Genomic DNA, 25,135 nt, shown 5'->3' with positions numbered 1-25,135 from the left:
AGATGATGATATTGAGGCTTACCTCAAAATGTTTGAGTCAGTCGCTCGTACAGAGGGCTGGGCTAGAGGTACTTGGGCTGCGTTACTGGCACCGTTGCTTTCGGGGGAAGCTCAGCGTGCTTACTTTTCATTACCTGCGTCTTCTCAAAGTAATTATAATGAACTGAAAAGAGAAATTTTAGGCCGCTTAGGGCTATCAGCGACCACTGCCGCCCAGCGCTTCCATGAGTGGGAATTCAAAGCGCGGTTGCCAGTACGCACCCAAGCCGCCGATCTGATGCGGTTAGCCGAACACTGGCTGCTAGAGGACTCGCCATCCCCCTCCCAAGTCGCCGAGCGGGTAGTGGTTGACCGGATGCTGAGAGCGCTCCCGCGCTCGATGAGGCAGGCTGCCGGCATGCGGGGCCCAAAGTCCATCGCAGAGCTCGTCGAGGCGGTCGAACTGGCGGACGCAGCCTATCATCGGGAGGCCGGGGAGCGAGCGCCGCCTTTTCCCCGGAGGGTGCCCCAGGAGCGACGGCCGCCAGAGGGCATCCCACGACCAGTGCGCAGACCGTCCAGCCCCCGCGACGAACCGATGCCCACGGACCCACCGTCTCCGCCTGTGAAGCCTTGGATGGCGGGCTGTGTGGTTCACCGCAGGACCCCCCGTGGAGCCCCGATGACCACGGTGAAAATTCAAGGCCGCTCCTGTCAAGCTTTACTGGACTCAGGAAGTGCCGTGTCCCTAGCAAGGCCCGGCACGCTGGAACCCCGGCCTAGTCCCAAAGCTGTAATGCCCATTACTTGTGTCCACGGAGATACCCGCCAGGTATTTACTAATCTTCTCACCTTCCACAAAGGTCGTAAAGCCTGGACTCTGGAAGTTGGCGTCCTCAAGGACCTACCTGTGCCGCTGCTACTGGGACGGGACTGGCCGGGGTTGGAGGCCGCCCTAGCCGAAACCACACAGCCCGCCCGTCCACGCCGACGCCTACGTCGCCAGCCGTCGCGGGGGTCTGAGAGCCCACACAGCCTGCTGACAACCGACAGTGGGAGAGAGGGTGAGTCCCCCGCCCGTGATACTAACCTTTTCCATAATGTTTTCCAGCAGGTTACGGGTGGGGGAGACTTTGGAAGAGCCCAGAAGGAAGACGACAGGCTGAAACACTGCTGGCGGCAAGTACGCGTCCTTGAAGGCCAGGACGTCCTTCCGGCCCCTCACCCTCTCCCACACTTCGTCGTGCAAAACGGTCTGCTGTACTGTGTCGCGGAGCGGCGGGGGGAGGTAAAACGTCTTCTCGTTGTCCCCAAGGAGAAAACGGAGACAGTCCTGGAGCTGGCGCATGCTCACCCCATGGCTGGACACCTGGGCGCCCAGAATACCGTGCAACGTATCCGTGATAGATTCCACTGGCCGGGACTCGAAGCAGAGGTCAAGAGGTTCTGCCAGGCCTGCCCAGCATGCCAACGGACATCCCCACGGAAACCTCCCCCCAGCCCACTCATCCCTTTACCCATCATTGGGGTGCCCTTTGAGCGGATCGGGATGGACATCGTAGGGCCGTTGCCGAGGTCTGGCCGGGGCCACGAGCACATCCTCGTCATTGTAGACTACGCCACCCGGTATCCAGAGGCCGTTCCGCTACGCCAAGCCAACGCGAAATCCATCGCCCGGGAACTGTTCCTGCTGTGTAGCCGGGTGGGGCTACCGTCGGAGATACTGACCGACCAGGGAACGCCCTTCATGTCCCGGCTAATGGCTGACCTCTGCCGGCTGCTGAAGGTACGACAAATCCGCACATCAGTCTACCACCCTCAGACCGACGGGCTCGTCGAGAGGTTCAATCAGACCCTGAAGCAGATGTTGCGGAAGGTAGCTGCTGAGGACAAGAAAGATTGGGACCTCCTCCTCCCCTATGTGCTGTTCGGAGTCCGAGAAGTTCCCCAGGCATCCACGGGGTTCACCCCATTTGAGCTCCTCTTTGGACGACAACCCCGCGGCCTCCTCGACGTGGCCCGAGAGGCCTGGGAGCAGCAGCCGGCAGTCTACCGGACCGTCGTTGAGCATGTGCAAGATATGAGGAGTAAAATCGACCGCGTCATGCCATTAGTCCGGGAACATCTGGTGAAGTCCCAGCAAGCCCAGCAACGTCTGTACAACCGGGCGGCCCAACCGCGGGAGTTCCACCCAGGTGACAAGGTGATGGTCTTGGTCCCCAACGTAGCCTGCAAGTTCCTGGCACAGTGGCAAGGACCCTATACAGTGGAGGAACGAGTCGGCCCGGTGAACTACAGGGTAAGACAGCCCGGCCGAAGGCAGGCTGTACAACTATATCATGTCAATTTGCTGAAGAAATGGGTCGGGGACCGAGACCAAGTGGCCGCCCTAGCCGTCCAAGAGCCCGCGGTTGTGGACGCCAACCCTAACCTCTCGGCCGCCCAGAAGACGGAGCTGCGGCATCTGGTCGGTCAGTTCCAAGACGTCTTCTCCGACACCCCCGGCCAGACTAACGTCCTCTCCCATGACATCCACACTCCTCCAGGCGTCGTCGTCCGGCAACGGCCCTATCGAGTCCCAGAGGCCCGCCGGCAGGCTATAGAGCAGGAGGTCCAAAAAATGCTCAAACTGGGGGTAATTGAGCCATCCCGGAGCCCTTGGTCCAGCCCGATCGTCCTCGTCCCGAAGCCAGACGGCACCCTGCGCTTCTGTAATGACTACCGGCGCCTCAATGAAGTCTCTGCCTTCGACAGCTACCCCATGCCCCGAGTGGACGAACTCCTAGAGCGCCTGGGAAGGGCCCGGTATATCACAACACTCGACCTGACAAAGGGCTATTGGCAAGTCCCCCTTTCTTCCGAAGCCCGACCAAAAACAGCCTTCTCCACTCCGTCTGGCCACTGGCAATACCGGACCCTTCCCTTCGGCTTGCACGGGGCACCCGCAACATTTCAACGCCTCATGGATGTCGTCCTTCGCCCCCATCAGACATACGCGGCGGCGTACCTTGACGACGTAGTCATCCACTCGGAGGCATGGGAGGACCACCTGGAGCGGCTCCGCAGGGTGCTGTCTGAGCTCCGTCGGGCTGGACTGACCGCCAACCCCCGCAAGTGTCACCTAGCCTACAACGAAGCACGCTACCTGGGGTTCACGGTCGGGAGAGGACTCATACGACCACAGGAAAACAAAGTAAAGGCCGTCCTGGACACCCCCCGGCCCACCAACAAGACCCAGGTACGTGCCTTCTTGGGGTTGGCGGGCTATTACCGGTGTTTTATCCCCAGTTTCTCCTCTATAGCTGCCCCCCTGACGGACCTGACCAGGAAGGGACAGCCAGAACGGGTCCACTGGAATGATTACGCGGAGCGGGCCTTTACACGCATTAAGGAAGCCTTGACCACGGAACCCGTCCTGAGAGCTCCAGACTTCGGCTGTCCCTTCTTGCTCCAGACGGATGCCTCTGACACGGGGTTGGGAGCCGTGCTCTCCCAGGTCCAGGAGGGAGAAGAGCATCCTGTCATGTACATCAGCCGTAAGCTGTCCCAGGCCGAGAAGAAATACGCGGCCGTGGAAAAGGAAGCCCTCGCCATCAAGTGGGCAGTCCTGGAGCTAAAATATTACTTACTGGGTCGACATTTTACTCTCTTTACAGATCACGCCCCCCTACAGTGGATGGCCCGAGCAAAAGACACGAACGCCAGAGTCACAAGGTGGTTCCTTTCGCTCCAGGACTTCCACTTCGATGTGCGCCACCGAGCCGGCACCAGCAACACCAACGCAGACGGGCTCTCTCGGTCCTGGGCAGCATACGCAGGTCTGTCAGGGGTCACTTCCCCCCCACCCCCAGTCTCCCCCTTTTCTTCTCTCCTCCAGAACCAGGACGTCGCTTGGGGGGGGGAGTGTGGCGGGAGTCCCGAGGAACAATCAGCGTCGCCCTGGCAACTCATCAGGAACACCTGCAACTGCTCAACACGGACCAATCGATCACGGCGAGATCTCCTTTATAAACGAGCCCCAAAGGACAGAAGGGTGAGAAGCTTCTCCAAAGAGCTAAAACGCTTACCGTCTCTCTCTATCGTTCCTTTCACAGACTCGCCGTGACGATTGGGCCGCACCCAGCCTGGACCGCTTTCACTCGGGGTGACCGCACGTTCCTGCACTCACCCCTCACTGGCCACAGTCACCAAAGAGCACGAAGGGACAGAGGATTCACGAGACACCGAGCACCGAAGACGCCACATCGCCCTTTCCCCGTATTATCTCCTTCACTTCTGCACTATTGTCAATAAACGCACCCTCCGGGGCTCACCTAAACCTCTTGTTCTGTCGTGCTATTCCCCGCCCGGCCACAATATATATATATATATATATATATATATATATATATATATATATATACACATATGTTTTTTACTTGTTTTTTTTTTTCAAGTTTTTTATATTAATTTTCATGCTTCACCTTAAACTTATTTCACTTAGTTGTAATAGCAACATTCTTTTTTCCAGTTAGTTTTTTTGTCAAATATTTATTATTATTTCAGGTTATTTCATTATTTCAGGTTTCAATTAACAAAATTATTTAAATTAACAAAAATGTCTTTATTAGTTTTAGTCAATGACTTTGAACTTATATTTAGTTAAAAGTTTTTTTCACTGTATTATACTTGAGACGTCATAACGCGATTTATTAAAGGAACAGTACATAAAATGTATGTAATTATGGTTCATGGGTTCATATTTTGACCAGAAGTGATAGTTTAAAGTTAAAATGCCTTAATGATAGATTTGTTTATTACATACACAGTTTTTTACTTCACAAGATGTTCATTGATGGACTGTAGATGTGTAAATTACTTGTAGATTACTGTAATGTTTTTATCAGCTGTTTGGACTCTCATTCTGGCGGCACCCATTCACTGCAGAGGATCCATTGGTGAGCATACTAAAATACTGCTGTAATTTCTCCAAATCTGTTCTGATCAAGAAACAAACTCAGCTATATCTTTTAGCATTTTTTTCCCCGTACTAAACAAGAAAAGGCACCCATTTCCTAGCATGACCCTAATACTATGCTTGGTTATGGTCATGTACATGATGTTAAGCTAACATATATATATACAGCACCAATGTAAGTAGCACTAAGGAGAAGTTTAAAAGAGAGAAGCAGAAAGAAGAGAGCAGCTATGATACCTCACGGGGGGCGGTTACAGCTGGCTCAAGGGCAAGCGAGAGGCCGTGTGAGGAAGCGTTGGCGAGCTGGATGTCATGGCAATCACTCCTATACATCTTATAAACATCCGACAGCTTCAAATACTCCTGAGACACGGTACCAGTCAACCCATTCACGCAAGACAGAAGTTCAGCTGTCAGTTTACTCACATCCAAACCCAACGAGAGCAGTTCTGGCATGCCTAGCCCGACCAACAGTGACATGCCTCCATCTAACTCTTTATGTGAATTAAAACATTCCAAAAAGAAAAAAGCACTTTATACCTGTTTACATTTTTATGGAACAAAAACTATAATGATCACAATTATAAAATTAATAAAACTATAAATGAACTATCCAAACAAACCAATTCATTCATATGGCAATTTTTTGTTAGTTATTTCCCAAAACCTGATGTGTAGACTTCACAGTTTGTTTTTTTTCCAAGTGCCTTGGCTATACACAAAATCAATAAACCTATTCCAAAACTAAAGAGGAAGTGTGATTTGTCTTTGGAAGCCTCCAAATATCAGATCCCAACAAGCCAAGTGCTCTCGATGAAGCAACACAAATTGAGATGTTTTGTACTGGCATGTTCTCAGAGCACGTTTTAGTCAATATTGGCAGTTTTAGACGCTCCAGGCTGCATGCATCGACAGTTAGTTCAGTTACCTCCTGAGGCACCATGGGATATGAGTGGAATGAGGAAGCATGAAAAGGGGAGGAGTAGGGGTTGTCATCGTCTAACAGGTCAGCCTCGCTGATGTGAAGCACATCCTGGGCGGAGGTTTATAAGTCAAGCAATATCCTGAGTCTAAAAGATTTCATTTCCGGTCTCGCTAACCAAATTATTACAGGACAGCACATGGGAATATGCTACCATCTGGCTAAAAAGCTGAAGCTTGTGGCTTTCCTAACTTGAGAAACTAAACTACAAAGATGGACTGCCAAATGTTTAACATACTACGGTTCCATATTAACCATTTAAAGGTCAAATGAGAGCATACTGTACTTGAAATGTTTTTTAAAGATATGATAACCAACAAATACCTTCTAATTTCATGCAGGAGAGCAAATATTCAGCAGCTATATCTTGTAGCCTAGCGTAACAGGCTCATGAACCATATGATTACAGTTCTGCTTACCTCCTTTATAGTGTTGGAGCTTTTGGGGAACGTCTTTCCACCAGTTAAGCTTTGGTATCTTCTCTCCAGATTGGCCAGCCTTTCTTTTTCCTGAAACACAGATTCCAAGTCAATCAGTTAAAAAAGGTATGAAGGTTTCCACACAAATATAAAACAGCATTTTCTATATTTAAAAATTCTAGTGTTTTTACTGTATTTATGATCAAATATGTACAGTATGTAGCCACTTATCTAACACTAAAATATCTAACCAACCCCAAACATGCTTAAAGAGAACCCTGGATGTTAAGACTTGTATGGCTTAAAATAATGTAAATGATGTCTCTTACTGAAAAATAAAACACTGATACGATGCAACATTGTGCGGCTTTTGGTTGTAATTTTCAGTCGAAGGGCAACAAGAGAGACAATGTAGGTCTTCACTGCTTTCCTAGTGATAAGAAGAGGAGAAAAGAATAGGAAGATGTCTGTGGACGAATAAAACTTCCTAAAGTCCTGCGTCTTTGTTCTCGCCGCTTCAGCCCTGATACCTTTGAGGCTTTTAGTAGACCACAATGTGGCATCGTATCAGTGTTTTATTTTCCGAGTTGTATATTCAGAGTTATGCAACCATTTCACGTCACTGAAATAATGCCCACCTGATAAATCATAAATCAGCTTTCCATTGATGTATGGTTTGTTAGGATAGAGCAATATTTGGTCGAGATACAACTATTTGAAAATCTGGACTAAAGAAAATCTAAATATTGAGAAAATCACCTTTAAAGTTGCCCAAATGAAGTTCTTAGCAATGCATATTACTAATCAAAAATTAGGTTTGGACATTACAGTAGGACATTTACAAAACATCTTCATGGAACATGATCTTTACTTAATATCCTAACAATTTTTTGGCATAAAAGAAAAATCATTCATTTTGAACCATACAGTGTGTTTTTTGGCTATTGCTACAAAACCTGTGCTACTTAATACCCAGGGTTCCTTTTAATAGAAATGTTCAAAGCAATACTTACATGGAACAAAATCAGTCATGATCTCAACTGTTAAACTAATACAACTAGAAAAATGTTTAATGAATTGGTTAATTTACACTAACTACCCAAACAAACCAATTCATTCAAAAAGAGTCAATCATTTAACAATAAACATTTGAAATATTGGTCTTTTTAACCATGCAACAAATTGGTGCAAGTCCTCACTCTAAACTTTTTATAATAAGCAAGAATCTAAAGTGAATATATTTATATACATATATTTATATACATATATTTATATATATTTTCAATTCCTGTACCTTCTGTAGCAGCTGCACAGTCATGCTTCTGTCTTTGGCCAGTCTCTCGTATTCCTGAGCAGCCTGTATTCCCAGCTGACTGGCCTGGCTTTCCAATGCCGCAATTTTTTCCTGTAAACAACAACTTGGAAATGAGATTGGGACACTCTTGGTGCATCCATGATTTATTATGTGTGTCTAAGTTTCATTTACCTTTCTTTTGGTGATGCTGCTGTGGTACTGAGCTCTGTCCTGCAGCAGCTGCTGGCTGATAGTCTCACGCTCCTCCTCTAGACTGCTCTCCTTCTCTAACTGCTGGAACTCTAGGTCCTCAAACTGCTTAGTTGCAGCCTCAAGAGTCTCAGCTTCCTACACACATACATAAATGCATGAGGTCAATAACTAGTCAAAAGCATCCCATAAATGACAGCACTAAGCATGCTCCACAGCAGCCAAGCTGAGTCAGCCTAAAAAGCCGAAAGGGAGAAACCAGCAGGAACGTTATGCAACATGGGTTGTCAACCTTATCCAAATACAATAATCCAAACTATAAATGTATTTAAAATTTAATAAACATTTATTCATTATTTATTCTAATCATTATTCTTAAGATATTTATGTTTTATGTAAAATTTCGAAGACTTCCAACAGTAATTTCAGGTATCCCCTGGGGTTGAAAACACTGCTACACACAAATCTGTGCAGAAATAATAAACTCTCCTAAAATCCTTTAAGGTCTACCATATTTCATTCAACTGAAACTCAAGTACATCAAACATCATTTAAACTTTTAGCTGGGATGGTAAACCTGGGAAGACTGAAGAAAGTAGAATGACATTGAGATTTCAGCTCATAAATTTAACTTATGAAAAAGAATCAAATCCTGTCGTTTTTTTCTATATACAGATCTCAAGGACACTGTCTGACCCTTGCTGTAAATTCATCAAAGCATTTCGGACACTTGAAGCTTGAAGGCTCAGTGCGGAGCATGACATCACTTCTCTCTCGTGCAACCCTTGGGATATTTCTGTCTGCAGAAAAGACTAGCCATCAAAAACACTGTCCAATGAGACTCCTTCAACTATGCAAATCAAAATAATATGATATTTCTTCATATTTTAAACAGAGACTTCCTGGTATGCTTTGTGTTTTAGTGTCTTTTTACACAAATAGAATCAAAATAAATTGCAAAAACATATTTGGACAAAGTGTCATAATCTGTGTGGTATATAGAGAAAGAAGTGCATGATTTTCCTCTAAAGTTAAAGGGATAGTTCATCCAAAAATGAAAATGACCCCATGATTTACTCCTCCTCCAGCCATCCTAGATGTATATGACTTTCATCTTTCAGATGAATACAATCTGAGATATATTAAAAAATGTCCTGGTTCTTCCGAGCTTAATAATGGCAGTGAATGGGTGTTGAGTTTTTGAAGTCCAATAAAGTGCATCCATCCTTCATAAAAAGTATTCCACACAGCTCAGGAGAGTTAATAAAGGCCTTCTGAAGTGAATTGCATTGCGTAAGAAAAATATCCATTTAAAACTTTATAAACTGTAATCTCTAGCTTCCGCTATCTGTCGTACATGTTTTTTTTTTTTTTTAACAGTTTATAAAGTTTTCAATTTGGATATTTGGAATTTAGAAATTTGGGCACAAACACATCGATTCCCTTCAGAAGGCCTTTATTAACCCCCTGGAGCCGTGTGAAGTTCTTTTTATGATGGATTGATGCACTTTATTAGACTTAAAAATCTCAACAGCCATTCACTGCCATTATAAAGCTTGGAGGAGCAAGGACATTTTTTAATATAACTCCTATTGTATTCGTCTGAAAGAAGAAAGTCATATGTACCTAGGAAGGCTCGATATTGAGTAAATCATGGAACAATTTTTGGGTGAACTTTCGTAAATCTCTTTAAGCGCAAACCCTTTAGCAATTTTAAAGATTTCATTGGGCACGTCAATTACAGTGCTGACTGTCTATATAATGCTTAAAAAAAATACTAACCCTAACCATAACCATAACCTTTATTATAAAATTGGTTGCACTTCCAGATAAATAGCATGTTTGTCATGACCTGATTCATCCGTGGTTTTTCTAAACTTTTATTGACTTGTGACTGGAAGATTGATTTGACCAATGAAATCGATTGTTGGTAGGTTTTGCGCTCAAATGGTTTGAGGAAAATAATCAAGTGAGAAGTATCAAAACAAAACTAGCACTACGTTAGTTTCTGCATTAATAGATTAGTACATTGTTAGGTGTTATTAATATTTTGGCAGACAGTAGCATGTGCAAACTTCAACAATACACCCACAAATGTCAAAAACATGCAAAATTTCACCAGTTAACACCACTTTACCTCACATGAAGAATTTCAGACAACAACAAAAACATGGTGTTCCCAGCAGAAATCATTCTTAATAATAATAATAATAAACACAGAGTAATGTTTCTACTAGGATCATCATGGTGGATTCGGTGTAGAGGCAACCCAAAAGAGCTTAGTTGGCCATGTGTATCTGAAAGGTGGACTCTATAAAGCCAGGACTGTAGGGCAGAAGCGGTTCGTAAAGTGCTGATGTTCCTGATGGTCACTGACCCTCTTGAGTTGTTCCTGTAACTGCTCCCTCAGAGACTCAGGGCAGTTATGGAGCTGGCTCGTCAACTCATTGTACCCATCCTGAAGCCTCTCCAGGGCTTCCCGCTCGGCGTCAACATTAGCCCTCTCCTAGAAAGAAAACACACCATCCGGGGAGGGGAGAGAAAGAGAACACACAGCTCAAATCCACGCCATGCAGAAGCGTCCAAGGTTAGAGGTCACAACAGAGTGGGTGGAGCCAGAAAGGATGAACTCTAAGCCTTATAAAACTAAATGAGCTACGTGGCACTGGACTGTAGGCCGTCAACAGGGCCAAACAGACTTCTGTTCTCAGGCATTTCTTGGACAAAGACTTTCAGATGAGATTATGCTGTATCAGATGGGGATCGATTGGGATCGTCGGCTAGTTTGAAGCTTGACCTTTGTCTTTCTTTTATCATAAAAATAAATATTTGCAATAGCACCATACTTAATGCATCAGATATTTATATATATATATAAAAAAGTTAGTCCTCAGATATTTCTATTTGAGCTACTCTATTGCATGTTGCCTTCATGCATTGTGTTCGTTTCCAGAACAATATCAGCACATTCATAGCGCGTACAGACAGAACAAGTTTCTGTTTAAAGAACTTTACAAAGCCATTTTCAAGGTTTATAGGGGAATTTTCTATGTTAGCACAGATTGTTTGCGGTCAAGATCAATCTAGTACAAATTACAGCCGGTCTGGTAACATGGGCGTAGTGGTAGCCAAACCCCCGTAAGGGAAATGGGTTCAAAGCAAACAAACTGATCAATAAAGATCTGAATGAACGATCCTGTTGTGAACAAACCTGGCTGTAATCCAGAGTATTGCAGTATCTTTGAGTAAAATATTTATCTTTTTTATATTATTAATTATTTAAAGCTTTTTTTTTTCTCTGTGGAAGACAGAAGGAGAATTTTTAGTTTACCTTTTCCAAGCAATTGCAATGAATGTGGACTTTAAGCTCTTTTTAAGTTCTTCAAGCTTCACAGACTATTTTAACAATGTCCTTACTACCTTTCTGGGCCTTGAACGTGTCATTGGCGTCACTGTCTACGCAGGGTCAGCAAGCTCTCGGATTTCATGAAAAATATTTTTATTTGTCGTCCGAAGATGAACAAAGGTCTTGCGGGTTTGGAACGACATGAGGGTGAGTAATTAAAGACAGAATTTTCATTTTTGAGTGAACTATCTCTTTAAATGTTTGTCTTTCTGTCAAACAAACCTACAACGTAACTTACAATGAGTGCTTTCGTGGTTTGACCACTTTTATCATACTTTTAAGCTGCTTTTGCATCCTTTTTGAACCTTTAAGTCCTAAGTTCCTATTCATTGTAATTCCACAGAAAAAAAAGACAAGCAGTCTTCAAACCCTGTTGAAAAAAAACAGCATATGCTAGTTAGGTAGGTTTTCAAGCATGAATGCTGGTTTAAGATGGTCATGTGCTGGTCCTAAACTGGTCCTAAGCAGCTAGGACCATCTTAAACCAGCTCATGACCAGTTAAGGACCAGCTTAAACCAGCTCAAACCAGCATCCATGCTTCAAAACCTACCTAACCAGCAAATGCTGTTTTTTTCAACAGGAAAATGTCTCCTTTTGCATTCCAAAGAAACAAAGTCAGTAAATTTTCATTTTTTAGTGAACTAAACATTTAAGGATCTCTCCAAGAGCCTAACACTAGGCAGAATCGAAAAAGCAGGCTAAAATATCCAGAGAAACCAAGAATCTGATGGATAAGAAATAAGAGCTAGAATTCTGAAACAGCGTTCAGGAAAAGGCTTTCTAAAAGACATCCACTGTAAGTCACCGCGTCTCACACCACTGGAGCTATTGTCCCTCAAAGCCAGCGCTCTAATCCCAAAGCCTGAGTTTGTGCTAAGCTAAACAGTTTTGAACCCGAGGGGGTGAACAGAAGAAACGGAGAGACTGTGAGTGTGGAAAAAAAAGCAGTGAGGAGATTAGAGGTTAATGAAGGCTTGTTAGTGTTGCCAAGCTTTGTAGAGGACCTGATGAGAACCACCACAAAAGGAGAGGAAAAAGACAACACCTCTTGTGAATGAATGCTTGATTACTAGACAGGACCTTGGCTTTCTGCCCAAACGGAACCAGTGAACTGCATTTAAATGTGACTATCATCTTCAGATCCTCTATTGTGGAATGTAGAATGACCAGATGTAATGGGAAGCGCTTTGGCTAGTTTGGATGAGCACTTTTGCTCTTTTGTTTTTGTTTTTTTTACCTTGGGATGGCAATCGAGACCAGAATGGGCCTTGAGTGGCCATCCTGCAGAATGGCATGCCTTTAAGGAATGTCAGAGACCAGAAAAGGCTGTTCAGTCCAGAGAGGCTCAACAGTATACAACACAAAACAGTCGTTTGGGGATTTGAAACTCTTTACAATTAAGGTGCAGTCACATTTCGGTGAAAATTTGTGAGCAAAAAAGGTAAATTGTCTATTGTCAAAGGGTTAGTTCCTTCGTCCAAAAATGAAAGTTTGCCTATGATGTACTCACCCTCAATTCATTCTAGGTGTATATGACTTCCTTCTCTCAGATTAATGCTATCGGAGTTATGTTAAAAAATGTCCTGCCTCTTCCAAGATTTATAATGGCAGTAAATGGGTGTTAAGATTTTGAAGTCCAATAAACTGCATCAATCCATCATAAAAAGTACTCTACATGGCTCTGGAGATTCAAAAAGGCCTCCTGAAGCAAAACAATGTGTTTTAAATATCCATATTTAAAACTTTATAAACAGTAATCTCTTCCGTTAACTGTGATACACGTGTTCATGAGAGAGTGGAGTTGCAGTGGATGACGTAGTACGTAAAAGTAGCGTAAGCTCCGGTGAGAATATTCTAGACTCTTGAGAATCAAGTTTTGTTGCAGCGAAGGAAAACCAGTCTACTCTTTGCTTATATCGAAATCCTCCATCATTTTTCTTTACAAATCCTTTGTAAAGAATTGTATTGTATTCGTCTGAAAGAAGAAAGTCATATACACCTAAAATGGCTTGAGGGTGAATAAATTTCATTTTTTGTTGTGTACTATCCATTCAATATTGTATATGGGTATGAAGAACAGTTTACAATGAATTTACTTTTACACCAAACATGGCAAATTTGCAACCAACTGAACCAGTTGCGAAATCTGCGTGGGGAAATCTTTCACCCTAATGCGAAATTCAAGATGTTCAAAATGTTCCAATCAATGCTCAATATGACCACACCTTAATGGCAACATTTTTACTTAAACATGACAAAATGAATGCATAAATGTGTTCTGGATAGTTACATCATGTGCGCTTTTATGTGTGTATCCTACCTTGTCTTTCTCTCTCTGGATGGTGTTCTCCAGTTCGCTGAGTTTGCGCTGCAGCTGGTTGATAATCTCTGTCTCTGCCTCGATTTGCTCCAGCTCAGCCTGTCTCTCTCCCTGCAGCAGAGCTCTTTCCATCTCAGCCTGTCCAGATCAACACATCAGATAGAGCAATTCTCACACAGGCCACATAAACACACCCAAGAGCTCCATCTGACATTCTCTATTCCACTACGCATCACTTCCTGCTGCTTCCAACTCTTATCCACTATAATTAGTAAAGGACTTCCTGTATATTCTTCAGTGTATTTAAATAGCTATATAAAAATGTTTACGAGAGCGGCTCACCTCCTGTTTGGACTCCTGAAGTTGCTGCTCCAGTTCTGTGATTCGAGCTTTGAGCTCATCTACCTTTGCCAGCACTCGAACCCGCTCCTCTTCCAGGTATCCCAGTTCCAGACGGCCAATGCTGCCCGATCCCAGAGAGTCCTCTGCCTGAATAGCATACACAGGTTTTTCAATGTTTTTGAAGTCTCTCATGCCTACCAAGACTGTTTATTTGATCATAAATACAGTAAAAACAGTAATATTGTGAAACATTATTACAATTTAAAATAACTGTTTTTTATTGTAATATTTTGTTTAAATGTAATTCATTCTTGTGATGGCAAAGCTGAATTTTTAGTGTAACATGATCCTTCAGAAATCATTCTAATATGCTGATTTGATAATTTCTTCTCATTATCAATGTTATTATTGTGGAAACTGTCATTTTTTATAATGCTTTGATAAATAGAAAGTCAAAATAACAGCATTTATTTTAAATAGAAATCTTTTGTAACATTACGAATGTCTTTACTGTCACTTTTGAATAAAAATATCAAATAGAAGTATTAATTTCCTCAAATAAAATCTTACTGACCCTAAACGTTTGTAATAATACAAATATGTAATACAAAAAGCACATTAACATTGTCTAGCATTCAGGAAACAACACACAGTTTTACGATTTAAAGGTATGTAAACTTTTGAACGGGATCATTTTTAGAAATTCAGTTATTTTTTCTTATTGTGGAGTATATATATAAACATCTGTTATGTGAAATAGCATATTTAGAACAGTACTAATGAACAAAACATGCAGTTTTCATAATCCCTCGTATTTTGTTAAAAATGATTAAACTATTTGCATATTCCGCAAGGGGTATGTAAACTTATGAGCACAGCTTTATATAATGGACCACAACTATTCAGATTAAAAAAAATAAAAAGAGTCCGACCTGTCCATTTTGTCCGTTTAGCAGAGTTGGCGGGGTCCGTCCGTCCTGCTGCGCACTCTCAGTGCTACTGCTGTCCTCCTTCAGGTTCTCCTCTTGGCTTTCACGATGTCTCTGTGCCACCCTTAAGGAAGCGCTGCTCACGCTGCTCATGCTGTCCATGGAAGGACGTCTGACGTTAAGCCCGTCCCTCGAGCCCAGCCCAGAGACGCCCATCCTTCCCAGATCTCCCGGCGGCCCGTCACCCTTGTTGTACTCGGCGCAGAGGTTCAAGATTGTTTCCAGCCGCTGCCGTTCCTAAAACACAACAGAGATGAGCTATTAGATGAGTCAGGGGTGGCAAAAATTGCCTTCACGTTATCTAATTTCCTCTGCGCCAGCCTCTGGCACTCAGCATCCTACCGATGCCAATCTGAAGAGAGAGAGGAGGAAATAAACAGAAGCGCCACTGTCTGGAGAGACTCTTATCAGGACCCTGTCCTCAAGTGAGAGGACGCTGCCCTGCTTTCAGCACACATAAACACCCAGCGCTTGTCAGAACAGGCCCTCTCTTACGGTAGACACTGAAACAACTATGCAACTACTCAGAACTCATGTAATGTCAGCCTGGGGGGTCTGAATGTGGTAACAGCTGCCCTCTTAAGTCAGTCGGGCCCACCTCAAAGACACATTCTCAGTGTGACCTTTGGTCATTACATGCCATTTGCCTCAGACTGAGGCACCGACTCCACTGAGTAACACAGTCTGTATGGTACACAAAAGGAATAAATAAACGTTTCATGTTTTTTCATGAGAATGTTAATATCTAGAAATGCTTGATTGGCTGTAATGTTTTGTGTGGTTCCAGGGCATTTAAAAGTATAGTTCACCCAAAAATTTAAATTATGTCATTAATTACTCTGTGTGAACTTGAGCAAGAAAAAAGAAAACTTGCTTCGAAACTCTGTGTATACTTGCTTTACAGACATGAAAAATATATCTATAGAGATAGATGCGCTGTGGCAAGCTTTTTTGCATGTGCTTGAGTGCTTATTAGGCCAAGTAGGCAATTAAAGGTTCATTATTATAATTTATATGGTTTATTAATAAACATGCGACTAATAGTTGACTAATGCTTAAACATAGACATTAGTAATGATACAAAAATATTGTGAAATAATACTCAAATTTACAATAACTGTTTTCTATTTGAATATACTTTCAGAGTTAGTTCACCCAAAATAAACAAAAATCTGTCATTAATTACTTACCCTCATGTAAGACCTTTGTTCATCTTTAGAACACAAATGAAGATATTTTAGATGAAATCCAAGAGCTTTCTGCCCCTGTATAGACAGCAACACAACTACCACGTTCAAGGCCCAGAAAGGTAGAAAATTGTTGGATAAAGTTGTTATTTTTGTTTTCTTTGCGCACAAAAGTGTTCTTGTAGCTTCATAAAATTAAGGTTGAACCACTGATGTCACATGGAGTATTTTAACAATGTCCTTACTACCTTTCTGGGCCCTGAACAAGTTAGTTGTGTTGCTGTCTACTCAGGGTCAGAAAGTTCTTGGATTTCATCAACAATATCTTAATTTGTGTTCCGAAGATTAACAAAGGTCTTACAGGTTTGGAACGACATGAGGGTGAGTAATTAATGACAGATTTTTATTTTTATTTTGGGTCAACTAACTCTTAAAGTATATTCAAATAGATAACAGTTATTGTAAATTCAAGTATTATTTCACAATATTTTTGTATCATTACTAATGTCTATGTAGTCATTCATTTTAAGCATTAGTCAACTATTAGTTGCACGTTTATTAATAAACCATATAAATTATAATAATGAACCTTTAATTGCCTACTTAGCCTAATAAGCACTCAAGCACATGCAAAAAAGCTTGCCACAGCGCATCTATCTCTATAGATATATTTTTCATGTCTGTAAGGCAAGTATACACAGAGTTTCGAGATGGCAGAAAGCGCATCCTGTTTGCTTTAATTCTTTTACAAAAGCGCAACGTTTCATTGTTATTGAGAGTCTTTACAGATTCAAAAGATGTATTACTTTTTAATTATCTATATGACCAAATATGACAGAGCATTTTTTAAGAGCAAGTGACCGCACCAGTGCCTCCATCTGTCATGCAGTAAGCATGTTACTGTTTAGCTTCCACACTCCTTACAGACACTTCAATAGCACTCACTTTTCTAAGTTAACATTAGATTGAGCGACTATGCAACCAAGTTGCTACCACTTACATTTTTTCAGATGAAAAGCCATATTTGAGGTTGATGAATGATAGGTGAGCATTTGCATGTCCTGCCTGATGTACTATATTACCATACAGACCAGCTGTTAACGATCTGTCCGTTTCGGACTGCGTGACTTCCCCACTTCCTGTGGATTTTTTTCTGCAACTAAACGGCTAATAAACTTTTGGTTGACCAAGCCTCTTCTCATCAACTAACAGTTACTAATGTCTTACTGCAAATATGATCAAATAAATGCAGCCTTTGCGAGTATAAAAGACTAAGAAAACTTACGGACCCCACACATTTGAATGGTACTTCATACATTCAAAAATTTAATTAAAAAAATCTGAATCTCTCCATAGCCGCTCGGTCACAAACCAACAACTACGAACCTTGCTGTAGGACGTAAAAAATAATTGCACATGATTGAATCCACACCAGAAAAGTAAGATAAACAAAAAGAGGCATGCTGGTATTCCAGCAGGTTGTGTGTGCTCTCTTTGATGTGCTCTAGAGTCTGGATGAGCTCAGTGTGATTTGTGGAGGACTGTGATGAGTATTCTCCAAACCCTTAATTAGCTCAACCTGTAATCAGCCTCCTGAATCTCCAGGATCACACTGAAATGAGAAACATAGCTGAGGGGAATCAGTTCAGACTGTTCCCATGGCCCTTTCCCATCAAACTAGCAAATTACCTTAGATAGAAGGAAGCTTCTGTATCAAATAGTACCAGACTCTTCCATTCAAATTAACAACTGAAAATGATTTTAGCTTGAAGTTAAACTGGTGGCTCAGAGAGACTGAAACTGATTAAACTGATCCGTTGTGACATAAACACTTTAAAATGCACAGCTCCTCACACAGGAGAACGTTCAATCACTTATCAGAAGTGAACCACATCAACATGTCTTCACCTGACAGAGCTGTCTCGTCTAGAAAATTACACGTCTGAATTATGAAAAGCCCCTTTGCTTTCATTCCTCAGGCTCCATAAAAACCTAGAGACCCTTCTAATATTGAAGAGTTTCTCGTCAACCTCAATTTGCACCAATAACTGCTGTATACTGTAACAGCTCATTATCTCCGCTTAAGAGCCAAGAGCAACATCTCCATTTTAGAGATTTTTTGGAAAAAACTGTCAAGACATTGAACACAGATGTTCTTAGTTCTAAAAGAGACATTTTTGAACCAGGACTACAACAGACGCCTATGCGCACAACACTCATTTATGAGTTTAAAGGGCCCTCTGTAGTTGTCATTAGCAGGTCCCCCCAGGGAAAGGAAATTGTTTAAGATCATGGCGGCACACCCTTGAGTTTTAAAAGCGCTCTGAAACACACAGAGGCTGAGGGAACCGTAGGAGGGAGTCTAATCATTTGATCTGCTTCCATCCAGGCCTGTTGAGCCTCTGATCCTGGAGTTTACAACCAGGCCTGAGAAGTGTTTCCAATCAAAACCAGGGCTACCTGAGCACTTCTAAAGCAATACGCTGTTTAATTATGCCGTAAAGGAGAGCTAATATAACACATGAGGGAATACATCCACGCTTAAGTCAGGTAACAACATATTTGATTCAATAATAGCAGACTAAATACCTATATGACAGCACACTGACTAAATGTACAATTATAGCAATTAAACACTAGTTTATGATACATTTGGACTCAAATACACTTTATACACTTACACAGATAAAAGAATGCAATGAAAACCACAAACTCACCCTCATTGTGACGTGTTAAAAGTAGCAGACTAGTTAGAGTCCTGTGGTTCTCTCAGATGTTTCCTCATTGAGTAGCTCTCCAGAACTCACACACACGCTGAGACAGATGAACAAATAAAGCCCCTAGTCCCTCCGCCTCCAACACACACACACACACACACACACACACACACACACACACAGTCCATTTTCTCACAGTGTGTGACGTTAGGTACATAAAGCGATTGCACTACATCTGGCTTACCGGCTCATCTGGCTTATTTCTCTGCTGGTGGCTGCTAATGATGATATGATTCAATGTTCATAGAGGTTTATTGAAATGGATGTATCAAGGCTTTGAAACAACCACAGGAGGCCCAATCGCAAGTTTAAACAGCATTCACTGTAACCCACTCAGGGGTCAGTGCTTACTAAACAACAACACCGCTTGTGTAGGTGCTAGTCAGATGTTCTCTCAGAGACCGGAGAAATACTGTTAATGTGAAAATTACATTTTAGTCAAATGGTACATGTTGAAACCTAGATGGAAAAGTATAGAGGGTTTCCACTGAACCGGTATTTAGGATAACCGTTAAGCGCTTCATACTTTCCAGATGACAGCAATGAACAAACATAGCCTTCTGTTTACAAATCTTCCCGCTATGCTAAGAGTTTTTGGTGAGAGTGTGTCTTGAAGGCACGTTTCTCATTCAGGTGTGTCTATTTTGGGAAAGGCTACAGTTTCATTCTAAATCTCAGAATTATCATTAAAGTCCCCATGAAATCAAAACGTTTTTTTGACCGTAAGTATAAATAAGGTTAACCTTAAGGTTATCTATAAGCTAGTGTGCTCCAAAACAATGACAAAATTCACATTTACAAGACACAGACATTCAAAACTTCTGGATCTGGATCAACGATTTTCAGCTTCTCAACGATTCAGCTTCTCATCAAACTTTCTGTCCAATCAAATGCTCTCTAAAATCCGAAACATCCTGCCCCCTACACTATAAATGCACACCAAAGCTGTGGCTGAAATCGGTCACTTGATCACATAATTTGCATTTCCTGTACAGTGAATCAATTGTATTTTCATGTAGTGCACTATATAGAGGACAGGGAACGATTCAGACTGTGTAAATATGCTGTACATTGGGGTGAAAGTAGATTGGTTTCGCGTTTACACAGTCTTCTCTGCTCCAGAGACACGATAGCATGGAGCGGATAGTAAGAATGAATCGGCACAGACTACAAATTGTATCAGACACATTTGAATTGTACACAGAATGATATTTTAAAGCAATATGGATGAAATTGTGGCTGTCATACACAAATATGGCTTTACTGAGCTCAACAGCTCTGGCCCAAGCTGTGATATAAACAAACGCTACTGGCTGTTTAAAAAAGGGGACGGGACTGCTTGATATGTCCAGTTCTGTCTTCCTGTTTCAGCTGAAATTACGTCAAAACATAGAATAACGCTGAGTGTTTTAAAGCACTTCACTGGACCCTTAACATTGCTCTGTATTGTCTATTAAATTGTCAAAATGAGTAGAAAAATCATAGGGCCTATTAATTCTAAAATTAATGACTGAAAGAGTCACTGTAACACATACAGTGTTTAGGCACATAAATAGATTTATACAGTCAAAAAAAAAAAAAAAAGATCCGTGTCACAAGTGAGGAGAAAAAGTGGATCAACTGCTGTATGAACGTCTCCAACATGAAAATGTCTCAGGTATTGAACTTAGACGGTTATTAGTGACACTAGAAGCCCAAATAAAAACTGAGAGATGGCATTTTAAGAAACATTCCAGCTTTTTTTATTTCCGCTCACTCATTTTATGCATTCCAACCACACATGGACCAATCAGAGCTCAGGAGACACTGGCTTTGCCTTCTGATCCCAGCTCTTACATTCCACCGTCTTCCCTCTGTCTGGAATGACACACACACAAACACACACAAACGTACAGCTCCTCAAATCCTTTTTCAAAGCCTCTCAAACCCCCTGCCATGTCAGAGGCTCTCTCCTGCTCCTCCTGACCTTTTTCTGTCTCTAAATGTGTGACGGGGTCACAGTGTCACTCTTACTGCTGTGACGTGCCCGGATTGTTTGAATACCTTTAACCAGACAGACTTCAACTGCTTCCAAGTGATATTAAAAAGTGCACTGTCAGCAGTGTCACATGCCTATATGCATATATTTACCACTGAATAAAATTAATATAAAAAGTTTTTAAATGACAATAATTGACTATTTTCAGCAGCAACAATCAGCAAAATGGAGTTTTTTTTTTTTTCAGTTCAGTGGCACTGTTTACGTTCAGTGCATTTGATGACGCGTCGTTATTATTTTCCAAACATTTTGAAAAAAACACATTCTCTAAAACACACATTTTGAGCTGAAGTTTGTCATTTCTATGCCTAAACTGGACTGTAAAATGTATCATTTTCAAACTGGTTTCCTCAATACCCCATCTGCCTTTGGTTGAAAAATCGGATAGCCTGTCCCAAACTTATACCACACTCACACTTTTTGGGAAATTAAACCTATAAATGCTTTCCTTATAGGTACAGCTAGAAAAAAAAACATTAAATGTGCACAGAGGAATAAATAAATCTTTCACGTTCTATTCAAGGCTTGCCTGCAGAAAACCCACAGGGTGAAAAACATCCCAATATTTTCAAACACAGACTACAGACTAAACCAAGCACTGTAGCATTAAGCCCTCCAGTAAACATCCTGGGATGACACGTCTGTTGCTGGAATATGTGATATTTCAAACAAAAAACAACTGCTTTCTTATTGAACGTCTTTGAAAAGCAGCACATCGCCACAAACCAAATGAACAGGACCAGATGCATCTGTTCATGTTGCACTTCAGCATGATGAGAACCTCTAATTTCACACAGAGTTTGGGGAAAAACAGCTTACATTTTTGGAACAGAAAAAAATGTCTAGACATACACAGCTGTGAAAAATGGGAACCTTGCTTCACCCTCAAAAACACATTTTTTTAAACAGTATTTCGAGAATCTAAATAAGGCTGTCTTTTAAATTCACATTTTCGTCCTTTAGAAAACGTTCACACAATTCTGTTATTATGTACTTGTCCTTGTGTGTCTGAAAGTACACATAAAGGTCTATCTGTGCCCTAATAAAGCTTAGAGAGAACTCATATTTGAGCATGAGTATTGTATACAATAGCAGCATATAATTCATATTCTGGATGCATTATCCTCTGCAAACATAGACAGAAAACATCACCCTTTTTACAGGCCTTCAAATACCTGGCAAAAGAACAAGACATAAAGAGTGTTAAATAGTAGACCTTAAATGTTACCTGTACAAATGTAGTAAAAAGATGAGGATATAAAGTGGCCTGTGGCCTCTTCAGGTTTATCGCTTTGGCTCATTGTGTCATTTCATGGCCAAGTTTAGATCATCAAGATGCAGCAGAGGACAGAACCAACGGTCACTTCTGTGAATCTCTTGGCACACTTTTCAACAGTAATAGTTTCACTGCCAGCTCTTCTCAAAAACACCAGTGCTGAGGGAGAGAAGGATCTCTGCTCAAGGGCAGAAGAAGAATTTGAAGTTTATGTCGCACATTAATATTTTTCTGCTACACTGTAAAAAACATCCCCTGTCCACCATTGGCAATACTCATGTGCAGGGTCATACTAACAAGGACAATACACCATCACAAAAACACACAAGCAAGAAATACTAACTAAATTGCCTGTTTACTCTCCTCAATAAACTGTGTTGGTAGCAAACATGTGGGACAATCTATGTAATTAAAGGAATAGTTCATACCATATTTTAAATTCTGTCTTTGATTACTCACCCTCATGTTGTTCCAAAACCGTAAGTCGTTCATTCATCTTTGGAACACAAATGAAAATATTTTTGATGAAATTTACACCACCACTTTCAAGGCCTAGAAAGGTACTCTCATAAAGATGCGTCAAAGACTGACACTGAAGATAATAAATTGTTAAATAAAGTAGATCTAAAAAGTGAACTATTTTATCAATGTCCTTACTACCTTTCTAGGCCTTGAATGTGTCAGTTGCATTGCTGTCTATGCAGGGTCAGAAAGCTCTCAGATTTAATCAAAGATCTGAACGAAGGGTTTGGAATGACAAAAGTTATTATAAAGAGTAATTAATGACAGAATTTTCATTTTTGGGTGAGCTATCCCTTTAGTATGAGCAATAGCAATAAAATAACATCTTACTAATCTGAATATTGTAAATCAAGCTCCACAAGTGACTGTCATGTACTGTAAATATCAAACTCTAGTATCAATATCTGTATCTTTCAGGATTACAGAGTTACCTGTGCAAATGTCAAACAGATTATTCTGAGAATCCTTCAATATTGCTTTATATAACAAGCTGTGGTGTTGCTAAGAGCACTGAGGGTTGTTCTTCACTGTCTTGATTACAAGAGCCGGGTCAGAATGACTAAAGTCTGCACTGACCCAGATAATCAGTGCACAGAAAGTCAGTTAACTGTCTCTTTTTTTTCTGAATACTCCCTCTCTCTCTGTTGTTGTGAGGAGAATCAGCATTAATCCGTCCCAGAGCAGATAACTCACTTTATACTAAACTGCAAGAACACAGGAAGCAAACACATTAAACTATCAACAAAATGCTCCAGAGGGAGCTCATATGCTTCTTGCTGTGTCAGAAGATACTGCTTTTATCCTCATCAGAAAGATTCTAATTGCACTTTACTGGGTCAAAACGCAGTTGCATGCCTGGTTAATGAATTACAATAGATAGCTCTTGTGTCTTCCTACCTCTTTAACTGTTACATACACACAGTTATGTTTCAGCATAATGTGGCCAGTGAAAGTAGATATATATTTAGTGTGCTAATCCACGAGAGCAGTGGGACAGATGCTTGACATTCAGACCTCATGTGTCCCCTGCGCAGATGACCCATGTCTGCCCTCCCAACAACAAGGAGGTGGTTATGTCTTCATAGTAGAACAGCTTACTATCAATCTGCCTGCCTCCCTGCAACCTATAACTATAGGCTATATAACCATAATAACTGTTTTTATAATGATAAATTATAATAAATGATGTCAGATTGATTTACTGCACCAAGAAGAGTCAAAACAAATTCTTCTGCCCAGTGCTAAAAATGTAAACAAATCTAACACAGCGTAATCCCCACTAAACTATAGACCAATTATCTGTTTGTAAACATCCGGGATGCGCGCGCATCTTGGTTGCAGAAAACCCGGGAGACATAGCGTTTACGAATAGGAAATTACACGGATATGGTACAAAACAGTTAGATTCTAAATTATTATAGATTATTTTGATTAATGTTATTTAAAAAAATGTTTACCGCATATTACAACAGCTTGTCACCCAACGATAAGAATGGTTATTCAACGAAATTAACGTTAGTGAGTGGGGTTGCTCTGACAGATCCGTTTGCCATAGATGTAATCGTGTACCCAAATCAAGTCAAGTGCAAATTACATGTATAAAGCATGCCTCAACAGGCTTCACAACACAATGCAGACATACAAAAACGATCAATGTCTAACAAATTAATTTAAAAACACGATGTGACATTACTTGCCATAAATTATCTGAATTTTGATGCCTGCAATTTAATCCCTCTTAGCAAATAAAGAGACAATATTTACCTCAAATATTTAAGTTTTGCTTTGCCTTTGTTTATTTCACACTGGGTTGAGTTGAGTAGGAAAAGACAGAAGTGACGAATGGATACCGATCTCCTGTACAAAAAGTGTATTCTAACGTTAGTGACTGACAGTAGGATAGTTCGCTATAACTTGTTAACGTTAGTAGCCAAGCTTACGAGACTAGCCGTGTAACTTTACCCACTGCACAATACAACATTTTCACGGTTGTCTTTCCTTCATTTTCTGATTTTTCTTTCGGGTTTTACGCTGCGTTCCAGGCAGGTTTTTTAACTCGTAAATCAGGACTTCAAATCACGACTCACATCTTTGTAGCATTCCAGGCAAGTCACCCCAAACTGCCTGAGCGCATTTATTATTATTACATTATTATTAATTTGTTTGCAATGTTATATTGTCCTAAAGTCTATTTTTTCACTGTGTACCTCTTGCATAAACACCGCACTCGTAGGTGCTGACATAGTGGTTTCGCGGGCTATGTCACGTCAGAACTCGGAACTGGGAGCACATCGATCTAGTACGAGTTCACGAGTGGGAAGTCACGGGTTTGACTGTCGTTTGGGTGCACTTTCACAGATAGAAGATCGGAAAAACACGAGTAACGGGTTGCCTGGAACGGGACATTATAGCGGTTCCGGTCGTCTTTTGCAACCG

The 25,135-nt window shown here is 41.5% G+C and overlaps 1 protein-coding gene across 1 annotated transcript in view; it reads right to left on the bottom strand.

Annotated features, from left to right (window-relative positions):
- Window positions 1-25,135, bottom strand: part of phldb1b (pleckstrin homology-like domain, family B, member 1b) — a 104,962-nt gene that overhangs the window by 42,139 nt on the left and 37,688 nt on the right. Inside the window, exons 9-15 of the mRNA XM_073817350.1 lie at window positions 14,843-15,136; window positions 13,911-14,057; window positions 13,569-13,706; window positions 10,219-10,347; window positions 7,824-7,979; window positions 7,632-7,742; window positions 6,338-6,427 (exon numbers count right to left, since the gene is read on the bottom strand). Of these exons, the coding sequence (XP_073673451.1) occupies window positions 6,338-6,427; window positions 7,632-7,742; window positions 7,824-7,979; window positions 10,219-10,347; window positions 13,569-13,706; window positions 13,911-14,057; window positions 14,843-15,136 (1,065 nt within the window). The remainder of the gene's footprint in view (window positions 1-6,337; window positions 6,428-7,631; window positions 7,743-7,823; window positions 7,980-10,218; window positions 10,348-13,568; window positions 13,707-13,910; window positions 14,058-14,842; window positions 15,137-25,135) is intronic.

Source organism: Garra rufa, chromosome 14, assembly GCF_049309525.1.
Source record: "Garra rufa chromosome 14, GarRuf1.0, whole genome shotgun sequence".
Taxonomy (NCBI): Eukaryota; Metazoa; Chordata; class Actinopteri; order Cypriniformes; family Cyprinidae; genus Garra; species Garra rufa.
Note: the sequence above shows the minus strand (reverse complement) of the source record. Positions and strands in the feature narration are given on the sequence as shown.